Raw genomic sequence first — 15,335 nt, forward strand, 5'->3', positions numbered from 1 at the left:
TTGCTAGTCATATGGTGATTTCATGGTGTCATGACAGACAGAGGAGAGTTAAAGCACTTTGGTTGTCCTAATTGTTCATTTCCATGCCTCCGCACCTTTGGGTTGCTTTTCAGTTTAACTTTAACTCTCAATTTCCTGGGTTTACAATGCCTGGTGGTAGGATAATTGCAACATCCCTGTAATGTATTTTACCTTAAATTACTGTTATAGATTCTCAGCCTTAGCGCCATTTAACAAGTTTTGGCTAGAAACTGATATTATTGTTGTTGTTGTTGACTGCACGCTGCTCTAACCATTAGACTCTGCTCCACTCCCAAAGCTGGGGATAGAACCCAGGCAGTGTGACTCCCAGCCCCCCTGCTCTAACCCACTAGACCCCACTTCCCTCCCAGAGCAGTAGTCACCACTTCTTTTCCAAGACTTCTCGGTATTAACAGAGATTTGCATGCTCAATCCAATGTTTCCTGCAGGCCTCACCTGTCCCCGGAACTCTCACTACGAGTTCTGTGGGAGCAGCTGTCCTGCCACCTGCCACAGTCCCTCGGCTCCGGACCGATGCGAAGAGCCCTGTGTGGAGGGGTGTTTCTGCGACGCCGGATTCATCTTCAGCGGAGACCGGTGCATCCCCATCACGCAATGCGGCTGTGTGCACCAGGGCAGGTACTACCAGAAGGGAGAGGAGTTCTACACCAGCGCCTCCTGCCAGGAACAGTGCCGGTGCCAAGACAACGGGGTCGTCGAGTGCCACGCAGCCTCCTGCAGAGCCAGTGAGGAGTGTAGGGTGGAGAATGGAGTCCTGGGCTGCCACCCCATGGAGTATGGAACCTGCGTAGTCTCCGGTGACCCTCACTACGTCTCTTTTGATGGACGGGCCTTTGACATCCAGGGCTCCTGCGCTTACACCTTAGCCAAGGTCTGCAGCAGTGACCCCCGGCTGGTGGAATTCTCCGTGGTGGTTGAGAACGAGAGTGCTGGCGGTGGCCGCGTGGCTCGGACGAGGGCGGTGGTGGTCTCCGTGCATGGTTACACCATCTCCCTGGAGAGGGGGAGGAAGTGGAAGGTGGCGGTAAGTACCTGCTTGAGATTAGTCTCAGTGAAGCCAAATGAGTGACTCACACCATTTGTGATCCTGATGTGTGTGTGTATGTGTGTGCGTGTGTAACCAGGAAACAGCTGCTGAGTCCCCACTACTGACGGGTGAATTTCCCTCTCGTTGGCACAGGTGGGCGGGGAGCTCTACACCCTCCCACTGACTACTGATGATGGGAAACTTCAGATCAACCAGGAAGGGAACAACCTCATTGTCCAGTCTGCCTCTGGCCTCCAAGTCTTTTATGACACTGCCTCCTACCTCCTAGTGTCCGTCCCCAGCACCTACAAGGGACACATGTGTGGTCTGGCTGGCAATTTCAATGGTGACAAAAACGATGACTTCCTGCTGCCCAATGGAAAGAGCACCCAAAGTTTGAGCGAGTTTGTAGCCTCCTGGAAGGTGCCTGTTGATGGTGCCATGTGCTCCAACGGCTGCGGTGAGAAATGCCCCATCTGTGATGGGGCCCAGACAGCACCGTACCAGTCTGAAAGCTCCTGTGGGCTAATCAGAGCTACCTCAGGCCCCTTCAGAGACTGTCACTCGCTGGTCACCCCGGCCAAATACTTCAACCACTGTCTCCACGACATGTGTGCTGCCAACGGGACGGGAGAGACCCTCTGCCAGAGCCTCCAGGCCTATGCAGCCGCGTGCCAGACAGCCGGGGCCAAGATCAGAGCCTGGAGAACAGCCTCCTTCTGCTGTGAGTTTATAGAGCAACCTACAGCCCTGGTCTTTCCTTTGGCTTCATTTCAAGCCCATTAGCCCCCAGAGGATTTTTTTTTTCCTGATGACAACTTAGAGCTCAGGTTTATTATATCTTGGAGTGTTTGTGGCCCCTCTGTAGCCATGTCATCTGCAGCATGCCTGATTGCAATTTATGCACCTTTATTTTTATTGGTTTTGTCCAGCCAGACCACCCTTGGGTCAAATCTCCATGGGTCTTTGGGTCAGGATTGGAGGAACATTGGTGACCCAATGCAGGACACACTGTCCTCTGGCTCTGACTCCAATGTCTGGTGCTCTGGGACACTGTACTGCAGTAAATGCTACAGTTAAGCCATATCTGAGGTGATCCCACCACTGAGTCAACCCACCACAGCACCCAGCTCTGAGCTAGGTGGCACTGTGCTAGACAGTGTAACTATGTCTTCAGTGGAAATTATTTTTAAACCTTCTCTCCATCTTCTTTCTCTCTTGCTTCTCTCTTTCCAGCCCTTGCCTGCCCGCTCAACAGCCACTATGAACTGTGCACCAAGTCCTGCGATTTCACCTGTGCTGGCTTGTCCGCCCCTGCTCAGTGCACCTGGAAATGCTTCGAAGGCTGCCAGTGCAACACTGGCTACATGTTCGATGGGGAGCGATGCGTGTCCATGGACAGGTGCGGCTGCATGCACAATGGACGCTACATCAAGGTGGGTCCTGGCTGTTCTGTGCAGTTGATGCCTTCAGAGTCTTAGAATAACAGGGCAGAATTGGTAAAAAGTATATGAGTTTTGTAAGAGTTTCTAGTTGACTCCACCAAGAGAGAACGGAGTCCATGAGTAGGACAGACCCAGGTTTCATTTTTCCATCTTCATTTCCTGGTCTTTGATTTTCATTTACGGTTCTCATTCTGTTCAGATGTCATTTCCGTGGCCCGTCATCATGATCTGTCATTGTTGCCCTCGTTCTTGACTGTGATTGGTCATCTCCTTCTTCTTTCTTTGGTAATCATGCTTATCCTTTATATGTTACCCTTTACTTTGCCTGCCTTGTTTATTTAAATGTTAAGCTCTTTGGGGTGTGGGGTCTCTCACTGTATGTTTGTACAGTGTCTGGCACAATGAGGCCTCATTCTTGACTGGCCCCTAGGCACTACCATAATAAATACAAAATAATTGTCCTTGTTTCTTGGGTCATGAACATTGTCTTTTGTCTTTGCCTTCTTTTTTGGGTCACCACCGACACCCTTTATCTTTTCCTTCTTTCTGTGGGAGTCACTATCATCCTTTAATTGCTTGTTTCTTTGATCTTCACAGTCATCCTTTCTCTTTTCCTTCTTTCTTTGATTGGTATCCTCTTTGGTTGACACCATCATCCTTTGAAGTTTCCGTGTTTCTTTGATCATCACCATTGTCCTTTATCTTCTCCTTGTTTCTTGGGTCATTGCCTTTGTCTTTTTGTTCTTTATTTGGTCATTATCATCATCCTTTGTCTTTCCCCATCTGGTCTTTAGTCTCCTCTTGGTGAGAGTTTCCCTAGGTATTCTGACACTATTGCTGTTGATCTTTGGAGGCTAATATCTGACTTAACAGAAAGTTTTAGAAAGTTGTTTATTTTGGAATTTCCCTCAGTCCAGGGAGAGTGTCATCTCCAGTGACTGCTCAGAGAAATGCACTTGCCACCCATCAGGTGGGCTCATCTGTGAGAAAAACAGCTGCCCCATTGGCGAGATCTGCGTGCTGAGGGATGGGATGCATGGATGCGTGAAGCAGGAAGGCCGGTGCATAGTCTCTCCGGGTGCTTACCTCACCACCTTTGATGGTGCCAAAGGGAAACTTCTCTACAGTGGGATGTACAAAGTGGCCTCACTCTGTGACGAGAGCTCCTCTGCGTGGTTCAAGGTGGTAATAGACATCAGCGAATGCACCAAAGACGGAATACCAGCTGGTGCGGCCATCTTTGTTTTTTTCCGAGACGCTCTTATCACTGTGAACAATAACATGGAGACCTGGGTAAGAGGGGGCCGGGTTGGAATATGCTGAGCCAAGGGGGCAAATCTTCCTACATCAGTTGGAGCACAAGTGAAAAATTCTTCTCTCTGATCTAGTGTCTCCAAGGCCTTGATAAATATTAGTGAATTAATCCCCATAACTCCTACCTGGGATTAAAGTAAGGGGCAGGAGGGGGAAAATACCAGAGCTTGTTGGGAATTTTCCAACAAAACCTTTTTTTCATCAGGAAATATCAATTTGTCAAAACCATATCTGTTTGGGAGGGTCAATTTCAATAAATCTCCCAGTCCAAAAAACTGTTGAAAAATTCATAAAGAAATTGTTGAAACGTCCCATTTTGACCTTTTCTAAATGACAAGTTTCAGTTCAAAACAACTAAAGCTCTCATTTAGAAAAGTTAGTTAATTTATAAAAACAAAAAAAGGAAAAAATTTAAAAAATCAAAATCAAATGAATCATTTCAAAATTATGGAAATGAAACATTTCAATTGATCTGATTCAAAACAATTTTCAGAATATCAGGGTTTTTTTCAACATTTTGACTTTTCTTCCCATTTCAGGATGGCAAAAATGTCAAAAATCTCAATTATTTTCATGGGATGGGAAAACTATTTCCCTCTCAGCTCTAGAAAATAGAGATCCCCTATGTCTGCTGAAAGAAAAGGACAGGGCCCTATATCTCTCGAGCTCTGGTAGAAAGTACCCTTCCCTACTGCTCTTAGTGAGTGCAAGGAGATCTCCCACTATGGTTTCAATCTGCTTTGACCATTGAATGGGACAGGCCTTAGTATCCCCAGAAACTCAGGCATAAACTGATCAAATGTCTTGCCTAAGGTCAAATAGGAGTCGGCTGAGCAGTTGGGAATAAAACCCAGGAGTCCTAACTAAAAGCTCTCCTTGCTCTAACCACCAGACCCCGCCTAGAACCCAGAATAGAGCCCAGGAGTCCCCCTGCAGCTGCATCCACTTGATCTTATTCTAGACCCCATTGACTTGTAACATGGTCCATGGACTCTAGCTCAGTCCCTGCTGCTCTATCTCACTCACCCCCACATTCCCCAGCTCTCCCGTGACCTCCCCATCTGTGCTTTCCAGGTGAATGGGCGCTCAGTGCAGCTCCCGGCAAAAGTCTCTGACGCTGCGTCTGTGATCAAGTCTCAGGACGGCGTGGCCGTGGTCCAGGCCTCAGGGATGCAAGTTCTGTTCAGCCCCAGTGGGGAGGTGATGCTGAGGGTGGGCGAGAGCCTGGCTAACAAGCTCTGCGCACCCTGTGGGAACTTCAATGGCGATGCCTCCGACGACCTGCGGCTGCCCAGCGGGCAAATCGTGGGGAACATCGCCGAGGTCATCGACGCCTGGAAGGCCAAGGACTTTTTAGGATGGTGAGTGGCTCTGCAGATGCGGCTTGTTCAGTCAGTGCCTAGCAATGACTGCTTGTAGTTGGGATACAGAGTTGGGCTGGTTGTATAAGCCCTGGGTACTAGCAGAGTGTAGGGACAATCCTGTCCTGGGACTAGCAGGTTGTAGTAGATGGGCATTCAATGGGGCTTCTCCGTCTTTTTTGATTCTGTCCACAGTGACTGACACACAAAGGCAAGATGCTTCTCTGGCTGGTAAGTGACCTGCTCTTTCTAATACATCACGGCATCAGCTCTGCATACATCTGATGGTTTAACTGGGCTGGTTTCATCAACTCTAATTGCTTTACAATAAAGTTTTCTGTGACTTAATTTCCTAGGTTTTTATTAATGGGTCAGAGGCTGGGCAAAAGGTTGGAACTGATCTATGAAGGGAGTAAAAGGGAGAATAGAGCCAACCTGTTTAATCATAAATGTCTTTCTGACCAAACTAAAAATTTCCATGGACAATTTTTGCCTTGGTCAAAATTGTTTGGGCAGTTTGGGAAAAATGTTTGAAACTAACCGAACTGAAAAATGTTTAAAAAGGTTATTTTGTTTGGAGGCAATTTTTTCCCATTTGGTTATTTCACCCCTTTCTGTTCCTTTTCTACTGGAAAAATGGAAAAAAGGGGGGAGTAAAAAAACAAAAAAGAAAAAAAATTGCTTTTGAGATGAAATAAATTTTTTTGAATTTTTTCTTTGAAAAAAAACTCCCAGACATTTTTTGAAACAAAATGTGTTTCTTTTGTGATTTTTCATTTAAATTAAAATTTAATTTTAGTAGGAGAGCCCCTGATGACAGATTCTTTTATTCATCAGGAATAGCACATCAACAAACCTCTTTCCCATTGTAGGATAAAATCAGATGGGATAGCATAGACCCTGACAGAGAAATCTTATATGTTCACATAGTCCCTCAAGCTTATTTGCACAGAGTCCGTCATGTCTAGGGGTGCAGGACTGGACAGGATCTCCTGGGTCATTGAGTCCAGTCCCTGCTATCACAGGCCACCATGTCCTATAATTCCGGTCATAAATGTATTAAGCTCCATCTAACACTAGTTAGGTTGTTTGCCCTCATTCCTTCCAAAACGTCACTCCCCTAGAAATCTTCAGCTAATTTCCAGCCTAAATTTGTTCATGTCCATTTTATTCCCATTTGTTCCGGTGCCAACATTGTCCTTTAGCTTCAATAGCTTCTCCCCCTCCCTGATGTTTAGTCCTTGATGCATCTACAGAGGGCAATCATATCCCCTCTCATCCTGTGTTTTAAGCTAAGGAAACCAAGCTCTTTCAGTCTCTGCTCATAAGGCTGCGTTCCCCTGATCATCCTCGCACCCATCTTCTGCACCTGTTCCAATTCGAACTGATCTTTCCTGAAAAGGGGTAACCAGAATTCATAGAATCATAGAATCATAGAATATCAGGGTTGGAAGGGACCTCAGGAGGTCATCTAGTCCAACCCCCTGCTCAAAACAGGACCAATCCCCAATTAAATCATCCCAGCCAGGGCTTTGTCAAGCCTGACCTTAAAAACTTCTAAGGAAGGAGATTCTACCACCTCCCTAGGTAACGCATTCCAGTGTTTCACCACCCTCCTAGTGAAAAAGTTTTTCCTAATATCCAACCTAAACCTCCCCCACTGCAACTTGAGACCATTACTCCTTGTCCTGTCCTCTTCTACCACTGAGAACAGTCTAGAACCATCCTCTCTGGAACCACCTCTCAGGTAGTTGAAAGCAGCTATCAAATCCCCCTCATTCTTCTCTTCTGCAGACTAAACAATCCCAGTTCCCTCAGCCTCTCCTCATAACTCATGTGTTTCAGACCCCTAATCATTTTTGTTGCCCTTTGCTGGACTCTCTCCAATTTATCCACATCCTTCTTGTAGTGTGGGGCCCAAAACTGGACACAGTACTCCAGATGAGGCCTCACCAATGTCGAATAGAGGGGAACGATCACGTCCCTCGATCTGCTCGCTATGCCCCTGCTTATACATCCCAAAATGCCATTGGCCTTCTTGGCAACAAGGGCACACAACTGGACACAGTATTCCAGATGAAGTCTTCCCAATGTCTTATATTGTATTGCATTCCCAATGCCATTGTATAAGGCCTAAGGACACCCTTCAGATAGTGCACACCTTCCAAATTCTGCCATCAGTGAGGCCAGGGGTGCTACAGACAACAGCCTCTGTCACTACACAACCCTGATTCATCCCTGAGCAGGTACAATCTGGTCACTGAATGAGACCGGGTATAAATTCTCTGTTATCATGGAATTAAAGATCCCAATGCATATACACAAGGGGACTGAATTAAGATTACACAGGCAACCTTAATACTGGCATTTCCTAACTTTTTGAGGGTTTGATTGTGGAAACATAAAGTTCTTTTAGTGTTATTTGAATTTTCTGTAACGTTTTTGTTTGATTTCTCTACGTACAGTGTATTTCTAATCAAAAGCCTTTGAAATTGTACTCTTCCTAAAAGCTGTCCTTGGGATCTTTCTTTGTTGACACATCTTTTAAACAAGTCATCTATCCATGCAAAATTTACTAGTGAGGTTTATCTTGAATAGATTTGGGGTAACAAATAAATTGGGGGGGATGGATTTCTGATCATTTTTACCCATTTTTCATCGTAATTGAACTTTTATGAACCAGTGGATAAACGTGAAGCGCTGCGCAGATAAATTATATGCTCATGTGCTAGATAGAAGTTATGTGCTGTACACATAAGCTTGATGGGCCATGTGTGCAAAAGCATAATGGGGGTGTGCTTGTAAAATAGATACACGCTGTGTGCATAAGCATGTGTACAAATAAGTAAGATTAATAGATTCTAGGGCCAGAAGGGACCATTATCTAGTCTGACCTGGCTAGAACTGGCCAGAGAATCTTACCCAGTCATTTTCCCATCAATCCCATAACTTCTTGTTAGAGCTATAGCATAACTTTTAAAAAGACTTCCAGTCGTGACCCAAAGACTGCAAGTAAAAAGGACAGTCTGTCCCATCCCCAGGTCAGCTACTGCAACAGTTAAAATGAGTGCCTTATTTCTAGCCTAAATTTGTCTTGCTTCAGGTTCCAACCCCTGGATCTCATTCTGCCTTTTTCTATTGGATCAAAGAGCCCTCTCTGGTCAGAAATCTCCTCCTTCTAGAGGAGGTCCTTACAAACCATGATTAAGTCACCTCTTTGCCTTTTTTAGACAAGCGAGATAGATACAGCTCCTTTAGTCTCTTGCGCTAGGGTGCGATTTTCTGACTGTGGATCATTCTGTGGATCATTGGGGGGAGGGATAGCTCAGTGGTTTGAGCATTGGCCTGCTAAACCCAGGGTTGTGAGTTCAATTCTTGAGGGGGCCATTTAGGGATCTGGGGCAAACATTGGGTACTGGTCCTGCTTTGAGCAGGGGGTTGGACTAGATGATCTCCTGAAGTCCCTTCCAACTCTGATATTCTATGATTCTTGTGCAGAAGTGGTCAGGAACTTTATGATAAAACAGGTTTTCTTCAGAAAATGCCGATAGGTCAAAACCAAAACTTCTCATGGGAACGAACAAGTAACAACACATTTTTCGTTGAGATAGTTTTCTCAGGTCCAGGATGGAATTTCTGGCCAAAACCATAAAAAGATCCACCCCAGAATAGCCAAGAGCCTGGTGGGGAGGGATGTTGGAGAATGACAGAGCAGAGACTGAACATAGGTCATCTATTTTTCAGGCAAGTGTCTTAACCCCCAGGCTACTGGGTATTCTAGGGAGGAGCTTTCTCTCGATGAAAAACTTTGAGAGGTCTTGTTTTTGTCTCCATGCGGAATGGGAAATTTTTTGAAATCTTGATAAGTTTTGCAGGGCAGTAAACATTTCCCACCCATCTCTTCTCTTGTAGCTCTTTTCTGAACCCTTTTCAAGTTGTCAGCATCTCTTTTTTAAGTGTGGACCTCTGAACTGGACCCAATACCAGGAATGAGCTCATAAATGCCATACATTGAGATAATACCATCTCCGACTTGACATTCCACTACTGATACTGATGTGTCATGCACATAAACCTGATGGACTGTGTGCACCTGGGAAGTATTAGCGCCATTGTATAAGGCCTTGGGCTGGAGCATGCTCATTCGCTCCATGGGGTTGGTGCATATGCAGTCTGGTCACATGTATTCTTGTCAGCAAGTTAAGGAATTATGGGCTGGATGAATGCACTACAAGGTGGGTAGAAAGCTGGCTAGATTGTCGGGCTCAACGGGTAGTGATCAATGGCTCCATATCTAGTTGGCAGCCGGTATCAAGTGGAGTACCCCAAGGGTCGGTCCTGGGGCCGGTTTTGTTCAATATCTTCATAAATGATCTGGAGGATGGTGTGGATTGCACTCTCAGCAAATTTGCGGATGATACTAAACTGGGAGGAGTGGTAGATACGCTGGAGGGGAGGGATAGGATACAGAAAGACCTAGACAAATTGGAGGATTGGGCCAAAAGAAATCTGATGAGGTTCAATAAGGATAAGTGCAGGGTCCTGCACTTAGGACGGAAGAACCCAATGCACAGCTACAGACTAGGGACCGAATGGCTAGGCAGCAGTTCTGCGGAAAAGGACCTAGGGGTGACAGTGGACGAGAAGCTGGATATGAGTCAGCAGTGTGCCCTTGTTGCCAAGAAGGCCAATGGCATTTTGGGATGTATAAGTAGGGGCATAGCGAGCAGATCGAGGGACGTGATCGCTCCCCTCTATTCGACATTGGTGAGGCCTCATCTGGAGTACTGTGTCCAGTTTTGTGCCCCACACTTCAAGAAGGATGTAGATAAATTGGAGAGAGTCCAGCGAAGGGCAACAAAAATGATTAGGGGACTGGAACACATGAGTTATGAGGAGAGGCTGAGGGAGCTGGGATTGTTTAGCCTGCAGAAGAGAAGAATGAGGGGGGATTTGATAGCTGCTTTCAACTACCTGAAAGGGGGTTCCAAAGAGGATGGCTCTAGACTGTTCTCAATGGTAGCAGATGACAGAACGAGGAGTAATGATCTCAAGTTGCAGTGGGGGAGGTTTAGATTGGATATTAGGAAAAACTTTTTCACTAAGAGGGTGGTGAAACACTGGAATGCGTTACCTAGGGAGGTGGTAGAATCTCCTTCCTTAGAGGTTTTTAAGGTCAGGCTTGACAAAACCCTGGCTGGGATGATTTAGTTGGTGCTGGTCTGTATCTTATCCCTACCCTCCAGCGTATCTATCTCTCCTCCTAGTTTAGTGTCATCTGCAAACTTGCTGAGGGTGCAGTCATAGATTCATAGATACTAAGGTCAGAAGGGACCATTATGATCATCTAGTATGACCTCCTGCACAAAGCAGGCCACAGAATTTCACCCACCCACTCCTGTGAAAAACCTCTCACCTATGTCTGAGCTATTGAAGTCCTCAAATCATGGTTTAAAGACTTCAAGTAGCAGAGAATCTTCCGGCAAGTGACCTGTGCCCCATGCTACAGAGGAAGGCGAAAAACCTCCAGGGCCTCTTCCAATCTGCCCTGGAGGAAAATTCCTTCCCGACCCCAAATATGGCAGTCAGCTAAACCCTGAGCATATGGGCAAGATTCACCAGCCAGATACTACAGAAAATTCTTTCCTGGGTAACTCAGATCCCACCCCATCTAACATCCCATCACAGGCCATTAGGCCTATTTACCATGAATATTTAATTACCAAAACCATGTTATCCCATCATACCATCTCTTCCATAAACTTATCGAGTTTAATCTTAAAGCCAGATAGATCTTTTGCCCCCACTGCTTCCCTTGGAAGGCTATTCCAAAATTTCACTCCTCTGATGGTTAGAAACCTTCAGCTAATTTCAAGTCTAAACTTCCGGGTGGCCAGTTTGTATCCATTTGTTCTTGTGTCTACATTGGTACTGAGCTTAAATAATTCCTCTCCCTCTCCAGTATTTATCCCTCTGATAAATTTATAGAGACCAATCATATCTCCCCTCAACCTTCTTTAGTTAGGCCATCCTCCAGATCATTAATGAAGATATGGAACAAGACCAGCCCCAGGACCGACCCTTGGGGCACTCCGCTTGATACCGGCTGCCAACTAGACATGGAGTCATTGATCACTACCCGTTGAGCCCGACGATCTAGCCAGCTTTTTATCCACCTTATAGTCCACCTTATAGTATAGGCTGCTGCCCCTTCAGCCCTATAGCCCCCCACCCACAACCTAGCAGGGCCTGGGCCTGTCCACAAACTAAGCCCCGCTCCCTTGTGGGTGGAGTTTCCCTTCCCATTCCCAGCCAGGCCCCTCCCACCAGGGGTGGAGCTACCCCGTCTATGCGTCAGTGGGGCTGGGCTCTGGGATTTGAGGGGTGCAGGAAGTGGCCGCTCTCAGCAGCTCCCCATACAAAACGGGAGACTTGGGGTGAGGGAGGAGGGGTGGCTGGGGAGCAAGATGGCACCAGTGCTAAGCGGGCAGCTGGCTACGGGGGTTGGGTGTGGGGTTGACCTGGGGCAGAAGAACATGGCACTTGGGAGTTCAGAAACAGGGGGAGAGGGCAGGGCCAGGTCAGCCAGCATCACCTATTCAGGGAACTGGGATCTTCTGCTTCCCAAACAGGCTCTAACTGGTGCAGAGTCTAACCAGGATCTAACTGGTGCAGATGGGTGGGGAAGCAGTGCCAGAATCTTTGCCTCCCCTTCCTGGGGCAAGCTGGGTAGGGTGTGGGGAGAAGCAGAGCGGTCTAGGTGGCCAAGAGAGTCCCTAGAGGACGTACAGAGGGACTCTGTTACAAGGAGGCAGCCAGGGCATCCATCCCAGCTCACGCCTGGACATGTTTTCTCTTCTAGCCACGCTTCTAACGTCGTGCGAGCTGACCTGGAAGCTCCATTGGTCCCTGCACATTAGACGGCGCCAGGGTGGGTTTGGCCCAGGAATTCCCAGTACACAGAGGGCTGGAGAAAGCTGGGACTCACCACGCCATGCGTGTGGCTGAAACCCTGGGCTGATGTGTACACAGCTGTGTGAGGGAATTGGGCGCACCACTTTCCCAGCTTTGGATATCTCAGCCTAGACACGCACACACGCACACACACACACATTGTATAGAGCTGTCTACCGTCAGGGTTGAATTATCAAAAGCATCCAAAGGAATTACGCACTAGAGCTGCTTGAAATTTTTTGGCCGAAACTGCAGAATTGGTGACACCAAAACATTCCACAAATTTGTGTAGATTTTTGCCAAATTGCTCATTAAGAAAAAATTCCAAGCAAAAAAACAAAGGGCTTTGTCTTGATGTTTTCAAAATAAAATGTTTCAATTTTAATTTCAAAATTTCCTTTTATTTTATTTTTTAAAGATCCCAAAACATTTTAAAGAGGTCCAAATTTAAATGAAATGGTTCATTTGAACCTCAAACAGTTTTTGTTCAACTTTTCAATGAGCCAAAAATGACAAAAAGTTGCCTTTTTGGTCCAATCCGGAACAGTTTCCCCCCCCTGACTTTTCAAAATTGTAAATGAACCAAAAAAATCAATTTTGCCCATCCCTATTAGGCTCACAGACTTTAAGGCCAAAAGGGACCATCATGATCATCTAGTCTGATCTGCACATTGCAAGCCACAGAATCTCATCCACCAACTCCTGCAGTAGACCCATAACCTGTGAGTTACTGATGTCCTCAAATCATGATTTAAAGACTTCAAGTTGCAGAGAACCTACCGTTTACTCTATTTAGTTCAAGCCAGCAAGTGACCCGTGCCGCATGCTGCAGAGGAAAGCAAAAAAACCCCAGGGTCTCTGCCAATCTGACATAGGGACAAATTCCTTCCCAATCCTAAATATGGTGATCAGTTAGACCAGGGCTGGGCAAACGACAGCACACAGGCCAGATCCGGCCCACCAGACGTTTTATATGGCCCCCGCTCCAGATCCTACATGTTGGCAGCAGCCTGGAGGCTCCACTCTGCACACTACCGCTGCCCCAAGTGCTGTGCCTGCATCTCCCATTGGCCAGGAACCACAGCCAATGGGAGCTGCAGAGGCGGTGCCTGCAGACGGGACAGTGTGCAGCGCAGCCTGGCTGCGCCTCCGTGTAGGAGCCAGAGAAGGGACATGCCACTGCTTCCGGGAGCTGCCTAAGATAAGTGCCGCCTGGAGCCTGCACCCCTGAGCCTCCCCCCACGCCCCTACCCCCTACCCCAGCCCTGATCCCCCTCCTGCCCTCCAAACCCCTCGGTTCCAGCCCAGAGCACCCTCCTATACCCCAAACTCCTCATTGCCAGCCCCACCCCAGAGCCCCCCCACCAATACCCCATCCTCCGCCCCAGGCCAGAGCCCCCTCCCACACCCTGAACTCCTCATTTCTGATCCCACCCTGGATCCCACACCCTCAACCAGAGCCCTCACCCCCTCCCACACCCCAACCCCAATTTTGTGAGTATTCATAGCCCGCCGTATAATTTCTATTCCCAGATGTGGCCCTCGGGCCAAAAAGTTTGCCCACCCCTGGGTTAGACCCTGAGCATGTTGGCAAGACCCACCAGCCAGACACCTGGGAAAGAATTCTCTGTAATAACTCAGAGCCCTCCCCATGCAGTGTCCCAACGTTGGCCATTGGGGATATTTGGTAATAGCAGTCAAGCATGGGCCATGTACATCACACCATCCTCTCCATAAACTTATCAAGCTCAGGCTTGAAACCAGTTCAGATTTTTGCCCCCACTGCTCCCCTTGGGCGGCTGTTCCAGAACTTCTCTCTTCTGATAGTTAGAAACCTTTGTCTAATTTTGAGCCTAAACTTGCTGATGGCCAGTTTATATCCCTTTGTTCTTGTGTCCACCTTTTCCCTTAACTGAAATACTATTAGGCACCCAGCACAACCAGGTGTGGGGACATGCTTCCTAGTGGCTCCTTTGCAAATTCTACCCTGCACAGTTGAAATGCTGCTTTCTCGTTGTCCATTTCCAGCCAGCCCTGCTGATTTGAGGATAAAGCAATAAACGTTTTTACAAACTTTTGCCACTGTTTGGTTGGTTTTTTCCACAGCTACGTAGCTCAGCCTGGCCCTCCTGCCCCATCCCTGCTGCTCTGGATGAGATCAATGGGCTCATCTACCCAATGTGCCCCTTACTGTGCCAGATCAGACCCGTGGGCCCATCTAGCTTGGTATCAGGCCTCTGACAGGGCCAGTGTGGAATGCTTCAGAGCAAGGGGTCAGCTGCCCATAATGTCCCAAGACAGAAATTCCTTCCTGTACCCGAAAGAGGGTCAACTTGTACCCCAGATCCAAAGGAAAATGTGATGGTGTTAGGGAAAAAGGGTTCCTTTCCCATCTAGGGTTAGGAGGGTAGCCTTCCCTGGACTTCTGTATTAGCCAAACAAAACACAGAGTCTTGGCTCTTTGATAAAGTGAGGCACTTTATTGCTAGCAAATACGACAGCTGAAGGGCTCACCAATTCCTTTTCAGAGGAAAATGGTGAAGCCCCGAACAAAGAACAGGGATGAGCTTTTATAGCTTGGTTCAACATACATTGTGATATCTCTTCCAGTTCGAACCGGTTAACCCAGTCTGTTTGAAGTTCTGGGGTAGGTACGAGCATGGAGGCTTATCTGTATAAGGAATTCTCTCCCCAAAAGCAGGGAGTGCAGGTTACACACAGTTCACATTCTTTCTATCCATAAACAAAGTAGAAAGGACAGATAAGCATAGAAAAAAGACAGCAGCGTAGCTTTACATGATTATAGGGTCGTTTTCTGGGTTTTTTCCCCTATCAATGGCATAATCCACATCGTTTTAACCTACCCTGCAAAGAGTTCTGCTCCCTCCAGGGCACTGGGACCCCATTGCCAATGCCCCTCAATCCTGGTGCGGAGCCCCCTGCTATCCCAGCCCTGAGCTAATCTCCCCACAATTTTGCCGGTGCCCCTCAATCCTGACCCACAGCCCCTGCTATCCCAGCACTAGGTTCCCTCCACCCACCCCACTCTGTAATTACTTAGTAGATTGCATCCTGGAATGGGCCACCAGATACCCCAAGAGAACCTGCTTCAATACAGAAATAAAACCCCCTCCCACCACACACCCCTAGTTGTCACCTACCACCCCACACTGGAACCCATAAGGGGTATCA

General features: G+C 47.3%; 1 protein-coding gene across 1 annotated transcript; it reads left to right on the forward strand.

Moving 5' to 3' along the window:
- Positions 1-457: 457 nt before the first annotated feature.
- On the forward strand, positions 458-14,220 carry LOC142070053 (IgGFc-binding protein-like). Its single transcript, XM_075123025.1, has 6 exons — positions 458-1,066; positions 1,223-1,793; positions 2,306-2,505; positions 3,427-3,807; positions 4,903-5,189; positions 12,052-14,220. Exons 1-6 carry the CDS (start codon positions 458-460, stop codon positions 12,107-12,109), a joined length of 2,106 nt encoding a protein of 701 aa, XP_074979126.1. The 3' UTR covers positions 12,110-14,220.
- The last annotated feature ends 1,115 nt before the right edge of the window (positions 14,221-15,335 follow it).

The sequence above is a fragment of the Caretta caretta genome, chromosome 24 (genome assembly GCF_965140235.1).
Source record: "Caretta caretta isolate rCarCar2 chromosome 24, rCarCar1.hap1, whole genome shotgun sequence".
Classification (NCBI taxonomy): Eukaryota; Metazoa; Chordata; order Testudines; family Cheloniidae; genus Caretta; species Caretta caretta.